Here is an 18,604-nt window from a genome sequence, read left to right on the forward strand (position 1 = left end):
AGACAACTTTCAGGGCAAGTCTTTCTTTTAAGAAGCTTCATAAGTAAGAACCATTAAGCTGATTAATCAGCTCAGCAGTCATCTCTGAGTACCAACAAACATGACGTGCCTTTGATGAAGAAATGTCACAGCAAGAAATTAACCCCAGCAATGAGGTATTTTTTTTAACATGCTTTGTAAGAAAAATACAAAAAACACAACGGCCATGCTCCTTGGAATAAATAAAGGGAAGAAAACCCTACTTGACTTATAAAGGACATATTCAGCTCCATGACATTCATAATCCACCAACTCAAATTTCTGACAAACTCTTTTACCGCAATGCCAGAAAAGCATTTCAAACCTGTGCAGCCAGCCTTCCTTTGTTCCTGCTGCTTTCTTATCTCTTGTCTGGCAATATGATCTGCAGAGCATGAGGAGGCAGCTTTTGGAGCAGATCCGAATATGTGGAATGCTGTTAATTCCAACCTAGCATAGCAGAAAGACACCCAAGAACTGAAGAAAAACTTTCTAACAATACTCAAGACTGACTTCACTACATAAACTATCTTAGTTTCTCTTGAAGACTGTTTTTTCCCCTACTCTTTGCACAGACTGATTGTGCTACCGGTCTCCTATGGAGAATTTTGCTAAGCTCAATGTCAAATAGAAAAATTTCTCATCAGCAAACCTTCACCAAAATCTCAGAAATGCTTGAATTAAATCTATTACCCTATATATATGTGTATATTTTATATATTCCCCACACATTAACACTTTCCACTGTCAATGATTACTTTTCCAGAATTCTGATCCTTCTGTCAAATGCTGTTGATTAAATTTGGTGAATTTGGCAACACCACAACCAACCATTTTGTGATCAGGCACAAACGACAAATATCCACACACTTGACTCTGATCAGGAAAAAAAATTCATAGCTGAAGTGTTCTCCAACCACCACAGCACCATGGAAGAGACTGACAATTCAACACTTGACTGTGCAGTTCCCAAGTACAGGCTGACGGGTTTTGGTGAGGTGTTGAGTGCCACCTCTGCCCTGCAGCCTCAGCAGAAGATGAATGTGCTCAGAACCGTGTGGTAGGCAAAAGGAATAATTTATTTAACAGGAAATTATTTTAAAGATCCCAAAGCATTATAAAGCTCACAGTCTTTATTCCCTTTGGATAATCAGAAAAACATAGCACAGGAGAAGCTGCAAGATTATTTACCATGCTTTTCAGCTTTTATTTTTAAGTTCCTAAAGCATGTTTCAAGTTTATGACTTTTCTTTTCCTACCAGATCACACCATCAGTATTAAAAAATGTAGGGCAACTGTGGCTGAATTTCCTCTGCTTTTTACTGTAATTATTTTTTTTTTAGAGCCTGAAAAACTAGTTAAGCAATCAGTGTGTGAAAGCTGACACCACAAATCACAATGGTCTTTCTTCAGTCGGGAAACAGGGCTTGGGTTATTTATCTGCATATTGAGTCATTAGACTAACATGCATTTTGAATTATGGATTCAGATAATATTATATCCTTGCACTTTCCTCGTGCTACGCAAATGTTGTTTCCCTGCCCCTCCATTCAAAGAGAGCAACCCAGCATAGGCTTGAGTGCATCTCTGCTTTCTAACTCCCTTCTCTTTCTATGCCTGCCAGGTTTGGGGCTGGTGGATTACCTTTCTATTTCTGACCATCAGTAGGTGTGCAATAAATTCAGTGTGACTGCTCCTATGTCCCATGCCTCTCCAAAACCACTGTTTCACGCAAACTTCTCCTAATTCACAGATCTTGGAGGACAGCACGGGCAAGAAGTACCAAAAAATCAACCAACCACCTCAAAGCCACCATCCCTCACATGGTCACTTCAGTATCTCGTTCCAAGCTCCTTGTCTGGAACTGTGTACAGGCAGTGTTAGTGTTCAAGAGCAAGAAATACACCTACTTGCTAGCAAAGGCCTTATTCTAGTTTTGGTTGACTAGGAAATATTCCTGTACCTTCTATTTCCCCTCCCCTAATCTGTACAATTAGTACAATCTCCCCAGAGAGAACAGCACTGCAAGAAGTCCTCCACCTTTGCTCTCTTCCATTTCGTTCCACTACTACACCCACGGCCAAAGTTTTCCTGCAGCCTTTGAAATGCTGCACCTCCACCTTTGAAGCCCTCTGGCAAGAGATGTTTCTGTTTAATGGTAAACACTGAGAACAGCACAGACACATGACTAAGGAATCAAAACCAAAACACAGCGAAACCTGGCTTGGGGATTGCAGCTGAAACTCCTCCCGCCCGGAAGGGTGAAAGTGGAAATACTCTTTGCTGGAGGTCATGGCAAGACACAGCGAGCACGAGCTGAGAGCAAAGCCTGAGCTGGGAGTAAACCACCAGGATTTCTCAACTCACTCAGAAAGTTTTGTAAATCTGAAGCTGTGAACATCTCAAACCCACCTCTGTTGAGAAGCTGTCTTGATACCACTGCTTAGGGATGTTGCTGTTTTCTATTTAAAGGAACCTTTCTATCTTTCAATCTTTTTACCATCACATGAATGAATTTATTACTTGGTCTCTTTCTCCCATCTTATTTCAGTTAAATAAGTTATTTTCAAATGCCCACCAGGTATTAATTTCTCCTTAAAATATGCATATGATATGACTTTAAAAGCACACTATATACTGTGATAAAGGTAACTTAACTAATTCTGTGCAATATAAAGGAAAAATACTAGGGCACCAGTACTCAAATAACTACATTAAGAGGTTTGGTACTTGACATAATCACAACAGGACATGGGAACATGGTAAGGCAAATTCTGGTTCCCATCACTAGCTTGTTCAAAAACAACTTGCAAACAACTGCTACAAAAAGGGGCTACAGTTATGAATGTCTCTGAAGATGGAGTTAATATCATATTTAAGTCTTGTTTCTCAAAGACGGAGAAACTACAGCTTCTGGAGTATGGGGTATTCAGCAGCTCCAAAAATCAGCTTCTCAACAGAGATTTTTCCCTACTGCAACTATGCCTTTCTTTGCAGAGATGATTCTGCCTGAGTTACTGATTTTATCAGCAGACACTGACATGTTCAGGCTCTCTCCCTTTGATGTTGCTGCATTATTTGCCTGGACTCCCAGCTGCACATGTATTAGCTTCGAGCTCCCTCCTTAATTATCTGAAATCCAACTTCTGTACCCTCTCTCAAAGACATGTGACAGAATCACAGCAGCTCAAAAGTGCCTACTGCTTAGGAGAACCAAAGCAAGGGACACCCTGAGAAGAAAAGTCCACATCCCTTTGCAAATGTGTGCTAGTCCTTCGTGGCTCACCACCCTGGGGAAGGCACACCTGGGCACTGGCCATCATGAAGTCTTTCAGGTAAGACAGAAAATGTGTCTGTGCAGCATTCACTGCATCATGAGCTCTGAGGTCTACTCTGGGCAGCAAAAAATTAACCCTGCAAGCTATGCATTCCAGCACTCCAAACGCTTTTCATTCCCTTGGCTGACAAGATTCAGGTAGCTTGTTCCACTGAAAAGGAACTATTTTATGGGCAATAATTTGCAGATAACAGGAACACCTGGAATAAAGATTGTCATTCATGAAAACTGAGGAGAGAAGAGGGTCAGAGACACACATCACATCAAAAAATTGCAAACACGATTTGTATGTTCGTGGCTCCCAGCTTCCTCTGCCAATAACTACACTCTACTGCCTGAACAAGCTCCAGCTGCTTTTCTTCTGGTGTCTGTCTGCACCCTCTTGGATACTGTAATAGTTGTGGAGGAGGAAAAGGAGTTTGTCAACACAGATTTTGATCTCTCAGAGGTGTTTCCAAGAATCTGATCCATCAGAAGATAGAAGTCATGTGAGTTTCTATTTTTTTTTCCTTAGGTTAGTCACGTCTCCCTAAGTCTTCCCTTTTTTTCCCCACCAATAGTATTACAACGTTGAGACAGTAACAATTGTCAAAAAATACTTCTGGTTGCCCATCTTACCCTGTTGGGCACTGACAAACATGCTTGATAGATCTTAACTCCTCTCAGCTTGTATGGGACTTGTATTAGCAGTTCCAAGCGCCTGTGCAGTCACTGATAGGCAACCAGAGGCTACCTGGAAACCCTCCCTGTAGGCTTAAATATGCACTGCATGGCAGGGGAACAACGACTACTCTGTGCTTGCACCACAGCTCTGGAGACAGAGCAATACTTCACAGCAACCACACATCTACATCAAAACTGATGTCAAAAACAGATTTAGGGTCCACTAATGAAAAGGGCTGGAGAAGATTAAAAGAGGGAAGGAACAGAAGAGCAGGTCGCGCCGACATCCCTCTCCTCTACCTGCTGCACTGCCAGGTCACCACATCCCAGTGCCTTTGGCACACAGCACCTGAGTCCCTCGAGCAGAAGAACAAAACAGGACTCTTTAGTCCTGCACTTTTCCAAATAAAATTCTATGCAATTGGCAAAAAAAAAGCAGTTTGTATTAGTGCAAATCTCTGTGTTATGCAGTTTATTTGATCAATGAAAAACTGTTAGATGCCTTCACTTGTTCTACCCTCTTTGGATGTGTGGTGTCCAAGCACAAAATGTACATGTATCCTGCTGATGGAGGCAAAGTTCATCCTCCTGTGAAATGCTGCCAAACACAGAAAGCCTTAACTAACCACAGCTCTGGAAATTTAATAAAATCCATTTTATTTGCATATCATGCTTACATTTCTGATGGAAGTGTAAACAACCTTTAAACTTTCATGTTGACTTTACTGTATTTTATTATTTAAGAGAAAAACATAATACCTTTTCTAGACCTAAAAAAAATGTACCTAAAACCCCATTTACATCAGTTTTCTGTGCAGTAGTGCCTCTAGGAAGACCCAACTGTTGTGACACCACTATGGCAGAGATGCCACTAGTTCTACCCCCAGAGGAAATATTTGTAAATGCCACGGATGACAAGGTGGTTACTATTGATACTGTCTGTACTGAAGGCTGGCTGTGTGTTCAAATTCAGCCAGCCTGAAACAATTACACCTCCTGCACAGAGAAAACAATAAATATCAATGTATAAACCAAAGCTCTTACCTGTGCATCTAAGTTCTTGCGGGAGGAGGCAGGTGTGTTGGCATAGGAGCTGATAGAGGAGCTGGTGTTAATGTCATCAGTACTGAGATTGTCTATGGTGTCACTGATCCCACTGCTGACAGAGCTGCTGTCATCCCAGCTGGAGAAAAAGCACAACAGAGGTAGAAAACAAGGGTCAAAAGACAAGACATCATTCAAAAGGAAAAGTATTATTTCTACAGCCCTTAGCCCACTGTGGCTGCCAGAAAGGCCAGTGTATGCCATCACCAAGCCAAGGGCACCAGTGACACAGCTCTTCCTGACTCAGCTGAAATGTGTGCCTGCAGTCCCAGAGCAGGGGAAGCAGTAGCATGAAGGGATATCAAGAAGAAATTCCTGCCTGTGGGGGAGGTGAGGCCCTGGCACAGGTTGCCCAGAGAAGCTGTGGCTGCCCCATCCCTGGAAGTGTCCAAGGCCAGGTTGGACAGGGCTTGGAGCAACCTGTGATAGTGGAAGGCGCCTCTGCCCATGGCAGGGGCATGGAACAAGATGATCTTAAGGTCTCTTCCACCCCAAACTATTCTACGATTCTGTGACCTCCAAGCAGGCATAGCATTGACTTGCTAAGCTGTAACACAGAGATGGAACTTAGATTCAAGGAAAAAAAATTCCTTCTGAAGCAACTTTTTGTACCTGGGTGCTCCACAGACCTGGGCAACAACCTGGATCTACCATCGACAGCATCACCAGCGTCAAAAAACTTAAGCAACTGAAAGTTCAGTCCTTCAGATGGCACATAACCCCCCAAGCTGCACCACACATCCTTTTCAAGGAGAGCTACTGTTCAGGACTACCTTCTTCCAGCATGTGATAGAGCTTCAACGTTTTCCAGTAAATGAGAAATGTGTCACTGGAAGTTTAGGACAAAGCACCACCAAAAAAAAAAAAACCAAAAAACCAAAAAGGCCTCGCCTGAAGCAATTTGAGTGTTAGAACAGAAAGAATCAAAATCATCTAAAAATGGAGCCAGATGCTCCAACTCCTAAAATGTCTGTAAAAGTAAGCTACTCAAGAAAGAGATTTATAAACTGGCTTACAAGTGCTCCATCTCCAAGAATAATGAAGCTGGGACTGAAATATTGCCCCAGAAGGAGCTCTGTGAAGACATTTCAGTCCACTGGATAACTATTCCTGGAAATGCAAATATATATATACATATACCTAAAAGATCATTTGCAAAAGGTAAGAGCTCATCACCTGGCAGCTCTCTAGCTATTTATAACCTCAGCTTCAGATTTTGGGAGCTCCAGACTCTCCTCCCTATTGCATTTCTGTTTGCTTTACAAACTTGTAACAAAGAGATTGCAGTGAGGTTTTTGGCTGGGCAGTGAAAGCCATATTCACAAACCAATATACTGAGCAGTTAATATATGCATTTAAACCTGAACTGTGTGTTAAGAGAACTGTGTAAAGAAAGGCAACCTCTATCTCTGTTTGCTTGAACTTTATTCATAGCTTCACCACTCATTTACTATAGCCTTACTACATAAACTTTGTCAGCTTTGAAATGAAAAGCATTTCATTTTTTCTCACTTAGCACTACAAACACCGACCTGCATGACTTTTAATGATGCTTTAATAATTTTAATTGCTTTTTCTTACTTGGGAGTATTCTGTTCACCCACATCTGTGCAAGGCCTTTGAGGAAACTGAGCACAGCTTGAAGAGCAGCACAATTTGCTGAACCACAAATGAAGTGTGGCCACGGGGACATCCTCCTCTGCACGTCACAGGAAGGGTTATTGCTGGCAGCTGCTCCATGCCGACTGCTCTGTTCCCAGTGAAGGTCCTCATCAATGTGTCAGCACAGGCAGTTGTGCCCCTTCTCCCATATCCCTGCAGATAAGCCAGCTGGGAAGCTCAGACCAACAGCTTCAGCAAGCTAGGAAAGGAAATTTGGGATGCTCAGCCACGCTGCTCTGCTGGCAGAGAACAGGGATGGGGAGGGACAGGGACAGACCAGGACCCACCGCTGGCCCCTGCCACAGGCTGTTTGATGGAGTTGCCCTTCATCTGGTGTTCTCCAGCTCATGAGAATTCACTCCTGCCAACTCTGATCAACCTTCAGGAGTGTCCCAGTTACAGAAAAGGCCCTGGATTTCCAAGAAGATTTTCCAAATGCTACTTGATGAACCCACAGACACTCTAGCTCTCGTGACTGGAAGGGAATGCTGCAGTGTTGGTGATGCTACTACTTAAAGGAAAAAGATAATTTTTTCCTAGATTTGCCTTCACCTGGATAAAAGGGAATCCACTGCAATACAGAATAGAAATCCATGTGAAAATAAAACCCACAACATGAGACCTCCTGAGTCTGAGAAAGCCTGACAGGCAGATTTTACACACCAGTTTCATTTGCTGTTTTGAAAAATCTTTTCCAGCACAACTGAATGAAAGATGTGCTGCCCATACCGAGAAATATTGGGGGGGGACCTGAAAGTCTGGAAAAGGATTGAAAGACTTCTTTGAAACACCTTTTTGAGTAGGCAATTAAATATCACAAGGCAAAATATTGGAAGCCATATTACTTCTAAATTTCAGTTTTGAAAACAGATCCTATAACTGATATTTATTTCTGTTTCCAAACCTATAACATAAAGCAATTACATTTCCTAGTTTTATAAGTCTACAAATAAGGTTACAAAACAGTTAATAAAATTACTGAATAAAAAAATACGCTTCTCATTTTCCAAAGTTTTGTGCAGCAACAAACTTATTTTCTATTTCTGAACCTATAATAAAATAACAATCGTAACAGTAATAATATCAACAAGGTCAACGCCTTCCATGTTTTATAGTTTTGTTTCCTTCTTATGGAGTTATGGCAGTGGGCAAAAAAAAAATTAAATATGATAATTTTCCTCTGTGTGACTCCTAGTCCCATCTTAAACGTATAGAAACTGAAACATTTTATTTCCAAGCACTCACAATTCTTAAACTACCATAGGCCCCAGTTCGCCAGCATCTAAAGAATGTGTTTAATGTTAATCATAAGCAGTTTTTCTGGCATCAGCCAGTCCTGTTGGCTTCAGTTGGGCAATCTAAAGCATTATGAAAATATTTGAGTGCCCTTCTGAACTGGGACACGTGCCTGAGGACAAAGGTAGAAACATGCACCTGAATACACTGACGGCTGTGGCTTCCCCTCGTGTATTCTTTAGGTCCTTTACGTTCTGATGGGAACTATGAACTACTCCAACTCTGCATTTTCAAGCTTACTAATCTGTTACTAAATTAAAAAAGATTAGCTGTTCTGAGGTCTGAAAAAAGATGTCTGGATAGATTTTGGGTGCCACAAGCTAAGCAACACAGCTCTCATGGGCATGCTGGTGACACTGGTGCTGAAGCAGCTCTGACAAGGTAGGATGTGTAAACCCACACATCTGTCCAAACCCTGACAGGTTTAGCTTTATTTAATAAATATCACTTCAGTAGAAGGGTGGGAGTGCTCAGTCTCTAGCTAGAAAAAATAACAGGATGTAAGAGGACATGAGAACAGTTTAAGAAACTGAAAATAATTTTGTAAACCTACACAAACAATTACTGATGCTGCCCTTTGGAGTAGCTGGTAGAATTCACTGAACTCTAAACTAGAGGCCAATGCAAGCCACTTTATGAGCACTATACAGCTAAAAAGTACTGCAGTGAACCCACACATTCTGTTTAAGGCTGTGGCTCCTCCAGGGGACAGTACCTGTCACCAAACTGAGGCATCTGTTCACGCTCTTCTTGAAACCACCCTGAGCCCTCCACATAAATTAGTTCATTTTTACCTTGATCCAGTGCCTTGATGGTTAAAGTCAAAAGTGAGGAAGCAGAATGGGGCATCTAACAGCCCTAATTATGGTGCTCTTGGCTCCCAGAGCCAAGATAGCATCTTTGTAATTTAGCTGGTACAATTAATAATTTCTGATGTCAGCAAAAGTCTACTCAGCCATAACCTGAAGCTGAAATGTTTGGGCTTTCCTTTCTCTATTTGATCAGTCACCTGAAACTTTGATTACTGAAAATTACAAATTAAAAAAAATTAAAATCTTAAAAGTGTATTATATATGAAAATTATACAACCACCCACTTTAAACCCATTCCCACCATCACTTAAAACTCCCACGACGCTGCCTCCTGCTCTCCATGAAACCAAGCACCCCAAGCACCTTCCTCTGCCTCCCCACCTCACTCTGCTCACCCTAATGTAACACTGCTACCACAGATCGCCCACATACAGCACCAGACCAACTGCTCAAAGCTGTTTTTTCAAACAGGTTTGCAAAGCTTTTAGGCTCAGACTTGTATTTTTCCACAGTCTATCAGCACTTTTCCATCTTGCATAATCATCATCCACAGAATTGGCTCTTCTTTGTCAACTTGGACAGCATGCAAAGTCATTCTGTGATCCTCAGGACAGCCCCACTCGCTGCAGAAATCTTTCCCCTTTGCAAAGGAGTCATTAAAATCCTTCTAAATAAAGCTATTGTTGAAGGCTGAAAATGCACTTTCTCTACGGATGGGTGTGGATTTTAATTTTGTTGGATCTTCACTCAAAACCAAAATTACAACGAGCTGCTGAAAAATACATTTGTCCAAGAAAGAGCCTTGGGGCTCTACAATATTTCAAGTGGAAACATGGCAATTATCCTCTTCTATTTAAAAATTTAACTATTTATGAGTTGATAGGTCAACAACAACAACAACAGCAAAAAAAGATCAAGGTACAAAATGATTGAAACTTCACAGCATCTTCCAAGATTTAAATGGAAAAAATTAAATGTGCTAGAACATGAGACAGTAAATACCACAGTTTCCACTGTTTTCTTCAGGCATTTCCTACAGTAGTGAGAACTAGGCCAGAAATACAGAAAGCACACACAGACCCTTGCACAGTTTTCCTTTCAAACTGTTCTGAAACTGAAACATACACATTTGCAAAAGAATGGATGGAAATCCACTTCAAGGGAAGTTAATTTAATTAATGTGTTTTACACTGTCATTAATCACCCACCTCCCCCATGTCTCCAGTTACTCTCTTCTTACATCTCACTATAGGTATTTTAACGTAAACCACTTTGTTTCTTACCAAAAGAGGAGCCCAGGGACAGGACTGTTACCTTGAAACACTTTGTAAAGCCAGACCAAGCAAAGTAAACCAGGAAAAATGAATATTGAGCCTTTCCAGTTGTTCTTTCTGGAGCAGAATCTAATCCTTTTAATGACATTTTTTGGTGCAGAGTTAAAGTGCTGGAAGTGCGCTGTGAGCTACTCAGACGTTTTCATGTTTAGTGACTATTGGGGTTACTGCCAGCAAGCTGAACTGCAGCTCTCTGTCAAGCTCTGTTTAGAATTCATCCAAGATAAGGTTTCAGGATTTACATTTAAAATTCCTATTTGTAAAGGGAATAACTCACAGAACAAAATTAATCAGTGCTGAAAAAATTTGGGTAAGAAAAGATTTGGAGAAGCTAGAAAACTGCACATGCTCTTTTCATTTAATCTTCCTGTATCAGTGCTAATAACCTTATAAAAATAACACTGGATTCTACGTTGTCCCTTAAAATCCAACCAGGATTTGACCAAGCCATTGACAAACTTGAACACAGCTGAGCACACACACTCAGAGGACCTGCTAAAAATCCACCTGATCTCAAGGAGTTAAAACATCCTAAATTTTCATGAACCAATTTGACTTTCCACCGAAACCATCCCATCCTGCTCTGAAGCTGAAATTCCAAAGGCCCTTCTTCACCTTCATGCTTTGCTCAGAGTCCCTTCAGCCCACAGCTGTGTGGGGTCACCCCAAGCCAGCAGCAGCACTTCAGCTGTATTCAGTTGCAAAATGCCTGACTGGTGGAACTTGTTTTTTTGGCCATTGTTCACAACCAGGGTTCTTCTGGTACCTCCACAGCCTCGGGGAAGGGGAGAAAAGCAAGGCACTGCATGTGACCCAGCTGCTGGAAGAACTCCCAGCTAAGTCTGCAAAATTTAGTGTACAATACTACAACCAGCTACCAGCCCCTTTTTCTTGCACTCACAACCTATAAACCGTATTTCCCCGTTTTACTGTTCTGTCTGAAGACTTACTGTGTTTATAAAGCTGTTTGCAGACCAGCTCTACACTGGGTGCACAGAGCACCCCTTGGCCAGCTGCACTCTCACCTCCCTGCTTTGGAAGCCATGGGATTGATGCTCATCCCTGGTCATGTCTGTGTCACTACGATGACTCCAGTGAAATCTGGAAACAAAGTCAGTGTCTTCACATCACAATAAGGCCAGTGCTAAATCTCAGTCAACACGTTAAAAAAAAAAAGTTTGTTTGTTCTGCCTTTGTTTCCATGACAGTAAGAAGTGCAGAGAAAAGTCTTCGATTAAAAGGCAGAAATCCTTGTTTACATACAAAGCCTCGGGTGCCTTCCAGAAAATAAAACTGTGTAAAGTGTTCATGTGACAGCAATGGTCTGAACAAACCCAGAGGTCAGGCCCAGGCCGCTGGGGATGCGGCGATTGACTGCCCCAGCTCCCCGCAGTCCCCCGGGATGAGGGAATGGGGAGGAGGCCCCTGGCAAAGATCTAGGTGTAGGTCACCACTGCAATATGCCTCCTACTCCCTCTCAGCAAGGTCCCAGCCCAAACACCTCCTCGCTCCAGGCAGGCAGAGAAGGCGGCCTGCCCAGAGGATGGAGAATTGTGAAAACCAAAGACTTGATTGTGTGGGTTTCTTACCCTGCCTTACTTACCAATCCTTCTCTTACTACTTACTTACTTCTCCCCCAAAAGCAGATACTCTGGATCATACCACCTCCTCGTACAAAGACACAATTTAAGACTTAAAGAAGGGGGAAGCATCCACGGAACACGGTGACAGCTTCTGACACCCACCTCGAGCTCCTCCAGCACCGGGCTGAGCTGGTGAGAGCTCAGAGGCTCACCAGCAGTTACTGGTACCTGGCAGCTGCTTCCCCAGAGGCTCCGAAACATAATAAAAACAGGGTTAAGCACCGAGAAGAAAAAGAATAGATGAGCTAAATTCTTACAGGACTGACGTAAGGAAAATATGGAAGGAAAGGAATGAAGGGCAGTATGGAAACAAAACTATGCAAAATACATTTAAATTCCCCGCTGCTGAGTGTGCTTTTGAAAGACTCAAGGGGCTGGACCCACCTGCCCCATGGCCATCTGCCCTCTGATCAGACGCACTCACCCACTCACCCAGAACAAGTCGCCAGCTGGGACCACTGGACATCCCCACTGAGGAAGAGGTGGATACTGAACACCCCCAGAGCCAAAACCTCCTGCAGCTGGCAGGTAGAATACGGCTCCTTTGCTTCCCATCTTCTTTTAATCCATCATAACACTGTAACGCCACCACTGACACCAGTGCAAATCTTTTAGGTCTGCTGACTGTAACCCCAAGCAAGAAACACACAGGCACAAACTGAAGACAAGATATATATGCATGAAGATTCAGGGCACTTCCCAGTCACTATTATGATTTTCCCTGCTCAGAAGACACTGCAAAGCTTCTACATAAATCGATCAAGGCCAAAACCTGTGCACAGCAAAACTTGATTTCACACATGAGAACTGCTCCTGTCTCACAGCAGCATCAGCTGCAGCTGAGCACATGGAGACAAAGATAACGAACACGGTTCTCCGATCAGAAAAAAGGAGATAAACAACAGGAATTGTCTTTCTTAATGCATGACAGCCTGCTGAAATACGCCGTAAAGCTGAACTTGGCAATAAAAAAAGGTGTTAATTTGATCACAGGGCACAGCACTATCCCTCAGGGAGCCAAACCACTGAAAAACAACAGTTGTTATCACACCAGCGATTTACAGAACAAACAGACACATAACCAAGTAAAATATTTTATTCTTTGTAAAATGGAGCTGCGTGGAAGATGTCAGCTACTACCAACCCTGAAAGCAGTTTTTTTTGTCCTAGCAGAACTGCAACATTCTAAATAGTACCAATAACTCCTGGTTCATGTGAGCCTTTAAAATTAGGCTAATTTGGAAGGAACTCCAAAAAGGAAAGGGATCTTACAACCTTACTCCGATGAATCAGGAAGCCACCAGAAATTTGCACAGGAGTGAGAATAAGAACTGGATATTATGTACTAAAAAGCAAGTGCACTCTGGGCTGGGATCTGGCCTGAAACAGACTCACACACGCCTTTGTTTCCCTGCAGTGAGCTCATTCCCACAGAGGTTCCTCCTTTGCACAGAAAACAGACTTACAGTGCTAAAATATAACAAAGCCCCATAGTTTTCTGAGGCTAAAAGCCTGCAACACTAGTGGAAAGATAGCCAGCTAGATTGCAATCTTCGGGTATCAATAAACCTCACAGGATCACAAAATTAAGTCAGAAAAAGTGAACACAGCAACAGCTGTCAGTTCTCACATAGGAAAATTTCTATCATGTTATTCAAATATTTGCAATCTATTACAAATATATTGATTTCATGCAACATACAGCGATTGAAAAGAAACAGTGCAGGGAGCAAGCTGCTCAGATTTATCCATCATCTAATGTGTTTCCACTGCTGCCAGTATTTGCAAAGCTTAATAAACCTCCTTAATCAAAGGTGTAGCAACACACTCCCATGCTTTCAAAAGTGCAGAAAGTCTCTTACCTTGCAATATTGCCTGGCCAAAGCACTTCTCCACCTTGTTGCTCATGAATAATTCCAGGAAAGGGGCTCAGATTTATTTTGCAGGTTGATACCTTCATTAGGCTACCATCCAATACCCCCCCTAAATAAACCAGCCTGTAACTTGACTATCTAGGAAGAGACTTGGAAAAAAAAGTTGGAGCAAGGTTGTTTTCCAACAGAGCCCTCCACATTCAGCAGCTCTGAGAGACACTGGAAAGTAAAGCCTAGCTAGAAGGTGATCATCAGAAACTTCCCCTGGAAAGAAATCTGATCCCTCAACAAAATTAACCTCTGAAGTGCTGAAAAAGCGAGAGGTCAAGACTTTCTGCTGGGACTAGGTCATCTGTGAAAGCTGTGCGCTGATGGCAGCAACCAGGCAGACTGGTGCCTCCGGATCATGTACCGTATCCCACCAAGTAAAAGCTCATGTCAGCAACCCTGGACTTGGAGGTACTAAATGGCACTGTTTGATCTCAGCTGAAAGACTGCAATCTCTAAAAGCATTTTTCCTACTCTGCTTCCATAGAGGGATTCAGCAATGTGAATGCTGAAGCAAGTATTGTTTTATGTGAATGCAGCAGGAGACATACCTAAAATGTTTTAATACAAAATATTTGGAATACTGGTAAAAAAAAATTTTTTTTGGGGGGGGGGGGGGGGGAAGGGGAGTGCTGGTGTAGAAAAACATTTTCAATAGGAACGGTAATAAAACCAGCAATTTATCCACTGGTATCTGCAGCAAAGACCTTAAGAAACTGAGGTAAGATATGCAATATTAATCTGACCTCTTTATTTAGCACTGTAAAGTAAGGGGGGCTTATTACTTCCCTTTATTTCAAACAGAATAGAGGTGGCTATATATAAATACTTGGTTGATAAAAAATTCTGGTGGTTAGCATTCCAAACTCTTATTTTAGTCTAATACAAATACTTTCTGACAGGATTATTCCAAGATCTCTGCATTCTGAGAACATGTGGGATTTTTTTTTTCTTATATGGGAAATCACACCAGGTCTATTTACCATGAGTAGTAGTGCTCAGAGGCAGTAATGATCCTCATTCTGCACGAACAAAACCCATAAACCTTAGAAAACCTGCAAGAGACTGTGAGAACTGGAAAGCTGGTCACTTACAGTCCATGTGGACTCATAACTCATGGAGTCTCCTGTGTGCTGAGGGGCACTGAGTCAGAAATGACACGTGTACCCCAAAAAGAGAAATACCAGAAATAGAGGAGAACACAGTGGTGTTGGATAACCATGGCTAGTCTGGCATGGAAGGCAGCACTGGAGCTTGGAGTAGAAGACTACTGCGAGGAGTCAGGGAGCCCAGGGGAGCGTGGAGAACCACAGGACTGGCTCCAGGTGACTTGAGCAGAACGGAATCGGTGGGAGGAGCGCTACAAGTGTGACGAGTCGCTGGAATATGCAAGCTCATCTCCACTATTACAGCGAGATCTGTTCACTAAGCAAGAAACTACACTTCCAATCTATGCAGGATAGATTTCTGTTGCCAGCAAGATCACCAGCAAGGGATCCTGTTATGGAAAGGAGATGGGAAGCCTTTAGGATGGAGGAAATGGAGAGGACATGATGCTGTTGCCTTAGCGTCACCTCAAGGAAATTATAAATCACTCAGCCCAAAACCAAAAAGAAGAGTAGGAAAGAGTAGTGACAAGTCAACGATACCATTATATATTTATTAACTCGAGTACCTTTGTCTTAAATAAAACACACCTTTTAGCACAACACTGTAATGTTGGTTGAAAGAGTTAAAATGCAAGAATTCAAAGGTTATAAAACAAAGACTTTGTGGAGATATTCTGCTGCCAAAACCTTCAAATAAATGAGTCGCAGTCTGAGCTTGCCTTTCTACGCTGGAGTCTGTATTTTAGTGGCTACTGTGTAACCATGGCAACACAGAGGCCGGGTAATTTAGAGGCTGGTGGATGTGACAACTTGCAATTTAGAACAATGCCAATAATAAAAGTGGCTTGGGAAAAGCATCATTTAACACAAACGTTTGTGGTTTAAAATTAAAAAGGCCTGTTCACTTAATTTTAAAAATGTTTTGATTTTTTTTCATCTGGATGATTACTTATATTATGTTAGTCTGGTGATGAAAAAAGGCAGAAACATAATTCTTGTGCTTTTTGGTTCACCTGCACCTTAGAGTGCAGCCAACCCACCCCCTTCGTGATGTGCACATGCACAAATACAAAGCTGCTGATGTCACTATCTTTGCTGAAGAATAGACAAGAATCACATGGCTTTTAAAAAAGAATCCATAAAGAAAGAAGGAAAAGATCCTCATGGACTATTATTACTCCTTTTTTGCCTGTGGTGCATTTTACTGCTATCCTTTATCAAAGAATCCTGCAAACTGCTTCTCAATCCTTATTTTAATTGCTGAATAGTGAGTACAGATAACTCTCAGATATGACAGGTACTTAAAAGAATCACAACTGCAACAGTAAAGCTTTCTTTTCATCCCTAACACCCTTCCTGTCTTCCTCTAAATACCTCTCACAAGTGATATTTCTCAATTATCTGCCCATGCAGTTGTATAGGAAATCAGGGACTGACCCGCTGCTAATGGTAAATCAGAATAGCCAGAAATATTCTAATTTTTAAAAAAATCAAATCTGAAATTGTAACCTAGGGATAAAAAGAAAACAAAAGGGACACTGCATCTGTTGAATCACCAGCTCCAAATAAAGCCAAATTCACAAGATTAAGGCACAGCACTACACTCATACCTATCTACAGCCCCATTGTCCTTCCCTTCCCTGGCAGTCCTTCCACTGCAAAGGAGGGATTTTGCAATGTAATACCCATAACGCTAAATACAGAGGGGTATTTCCAGATGAATTTTACATGTAGCAATAATCACAGTTTTATGGGTCAGGAAGTTCAGAAGATTAGTGTGTTATGGCTGCAGTGTACAAAAGCATTTGTGTTAGAAGTTTCACATAGCAATGGGGTGAGATAAACTGTGAACAGCTTTACATTAAGTTCTTTCATGGTAGTTAAAGTTGGGGAGAAGTAAAGAGACCCCAGGTATTAATTTACCTAAAGAACAGCTGCTTAGAAAAGGCTGCAAAGTGTCCTAATACTCAGTGTCATAAAATCACTGCACCTCCAATCCCATGTTCCTTCCCCCCACACCCGCGTGCTATTCCCATTAACATCAGGCACAACTATGATCCTGGTCAGAACTGAACTAAATCTGCTTGCAGCAAAAAAAAAAACTTATCAAAGAAATGCCTCATTCCATTTTATTTGCAAAGGCCTAATCCCACAATTACAGGTTTGCATTCTAGGTTAAGGCAGCTCAGATCTTGCTGCATTTCAAATACTCCCTCGGAGAACACCAGAACGCCTGAAAATTGTGGGTTTACCGCAATACATCCATTTCCGTTTTATTTTTGTTTCTCAGTACCTGAGATCTATCAGTTAGGACCTTATAAAATGTCTGCATTTGACAACTGGAATGATTATAAAAGTAACACAAGCAGCACAGGCTGTAAAGACATCCCACTTCACAGTCTTAGGAAGCTGCTGGATAATGTGTGGCACGAGGCATCTGCCACATCTTACCCTGGAAGAGACTCCACTACCACTGGGTAAACCACTGTCTTAAAATAATCACAACAGTAATTTTTTAAATATTTCTTTTTCATTTCTTTCCTCCCAAAGGACATTAAGATTATTTAAATGAAAAAAAAAAAAAAAATTGTAACACCAAAACATATTCTGAACAGACTCAAACATGCTTTTGAACACAGTTCTACCCTTTGAACTTGACTACATGGAAAAAAATACACCATTTTAGAGTACTTTCACTGATTATCTGCATGAGAAAATAAAAGCAGGACTACAGCAGCACTGCTGCACCATTACAACTCTTACACATGACACCACAGGGCTAAAATTCTATGTATCAACCTAAACAAATGACCTTTGTGTTAAAGTAAATTTTAAAAACCCTAACAAAACAACAAAGAAGCCCATAGGTAACTATTCATCCTGAGAAGCTATTTCTAGCTAAAACCAGAGGAACACTGGCAGCAACAAAAACCCCTCAGGAGGAGGTATAGTAGAAAATAAACCCTAGCTGCTACAACCCTGTGGGTTTTCACTGAGGTTCCAAAGGGAGCTTAGAAGACAGGAAAAGTACGACTGGAAAATCAAGATCCATTTTTTTAATTCCCCTTATTCTGCTGAATGAGAGAGGCACTGAGTTTGCAGACTGATGAGGGATATCTGCCCCAAAACACTCCTTACATTCTTAAATCTCAATGGGAAGAGTCCTCCATTGCCTCAGGCTTTCCTGAGAGCAGACAATTATATTATGGTGGTGCTGTGTGGATTTATTTATTTTTGTAAGTGAACACATGAAGTGTAGAATACTTTGGGGTTTTGTTTAAATCACTCAGATGGTATCACACAGAAGAAAGTAAAAAGGAACCATCAGTGTGTGCTGCTGCATCAGAATGTTTTGTAATGCACAGGAACTGGGCCAAGAGATGTTTAGGGAAAGAGGATTCTGATCCCCAGGAGACTGTGAATTTGACCAGAAAACTCAAATATGGGATCATATTAATGATTATTGCATAGTATGAGACAGACTTAGCATCCACCTCCAAGGAACTGCTTTTCACTGAGCAACCATTAAGGAATGCCCCAGCTTCCTAGAACAAGGTGAGATGCATGTCTGATGGAGAAGAAAAGATTATTTGTGTGTGTGTGATGTATGATTAAAAATGGCTTTATAACATTGTAACCTGTACTTCAAAGATTGTTTAAAAAATGCCAGTAGCCTCCACGGAGCACTCGTGTTGACACAGTTG

General features: G+C 41.7%; 1 protein-coding gene across 12 annotated transcripts in view; it reads right to left on the bottom strand.

The window, feature by feature from the left end:
* NAV2 (neuron navigator 2) overlaps positions 1-18,604 on the bottom strand; it is a 368,944-nt gene that overhangs the window by 46,467 nt on the left and 303,873 nt on the right. For all 12 annotated transcript variants that reach the window (XM_032110876.1, XM_032110880.1, XM_032110879.1 and 9 more), the window contains one exon: positions 5,063-5,201. In XM_032110876.1, the coding sequence (XP_031966767.1) occupies positions 5,063-5,201 (139 nt within the window). The remainder of the gene's footprint in view (positions 1-5,062; positions 5,202-18,604) is intronic.

This window comes from Corvus moneduloides, chromosome 6 (assembly GCF_009650955.1).
Source record: "Corvus moneduloides isolate bCorMon1 chromosome 6, bCorMon1.pri, whole genome shotgun sequence".
Classification (NCBI taxonomy): Eukaryota; Metazoa; Chordata; class Aves; order Passeriformes; family Corvidae; genus Corvus; species Corvus moneduloides.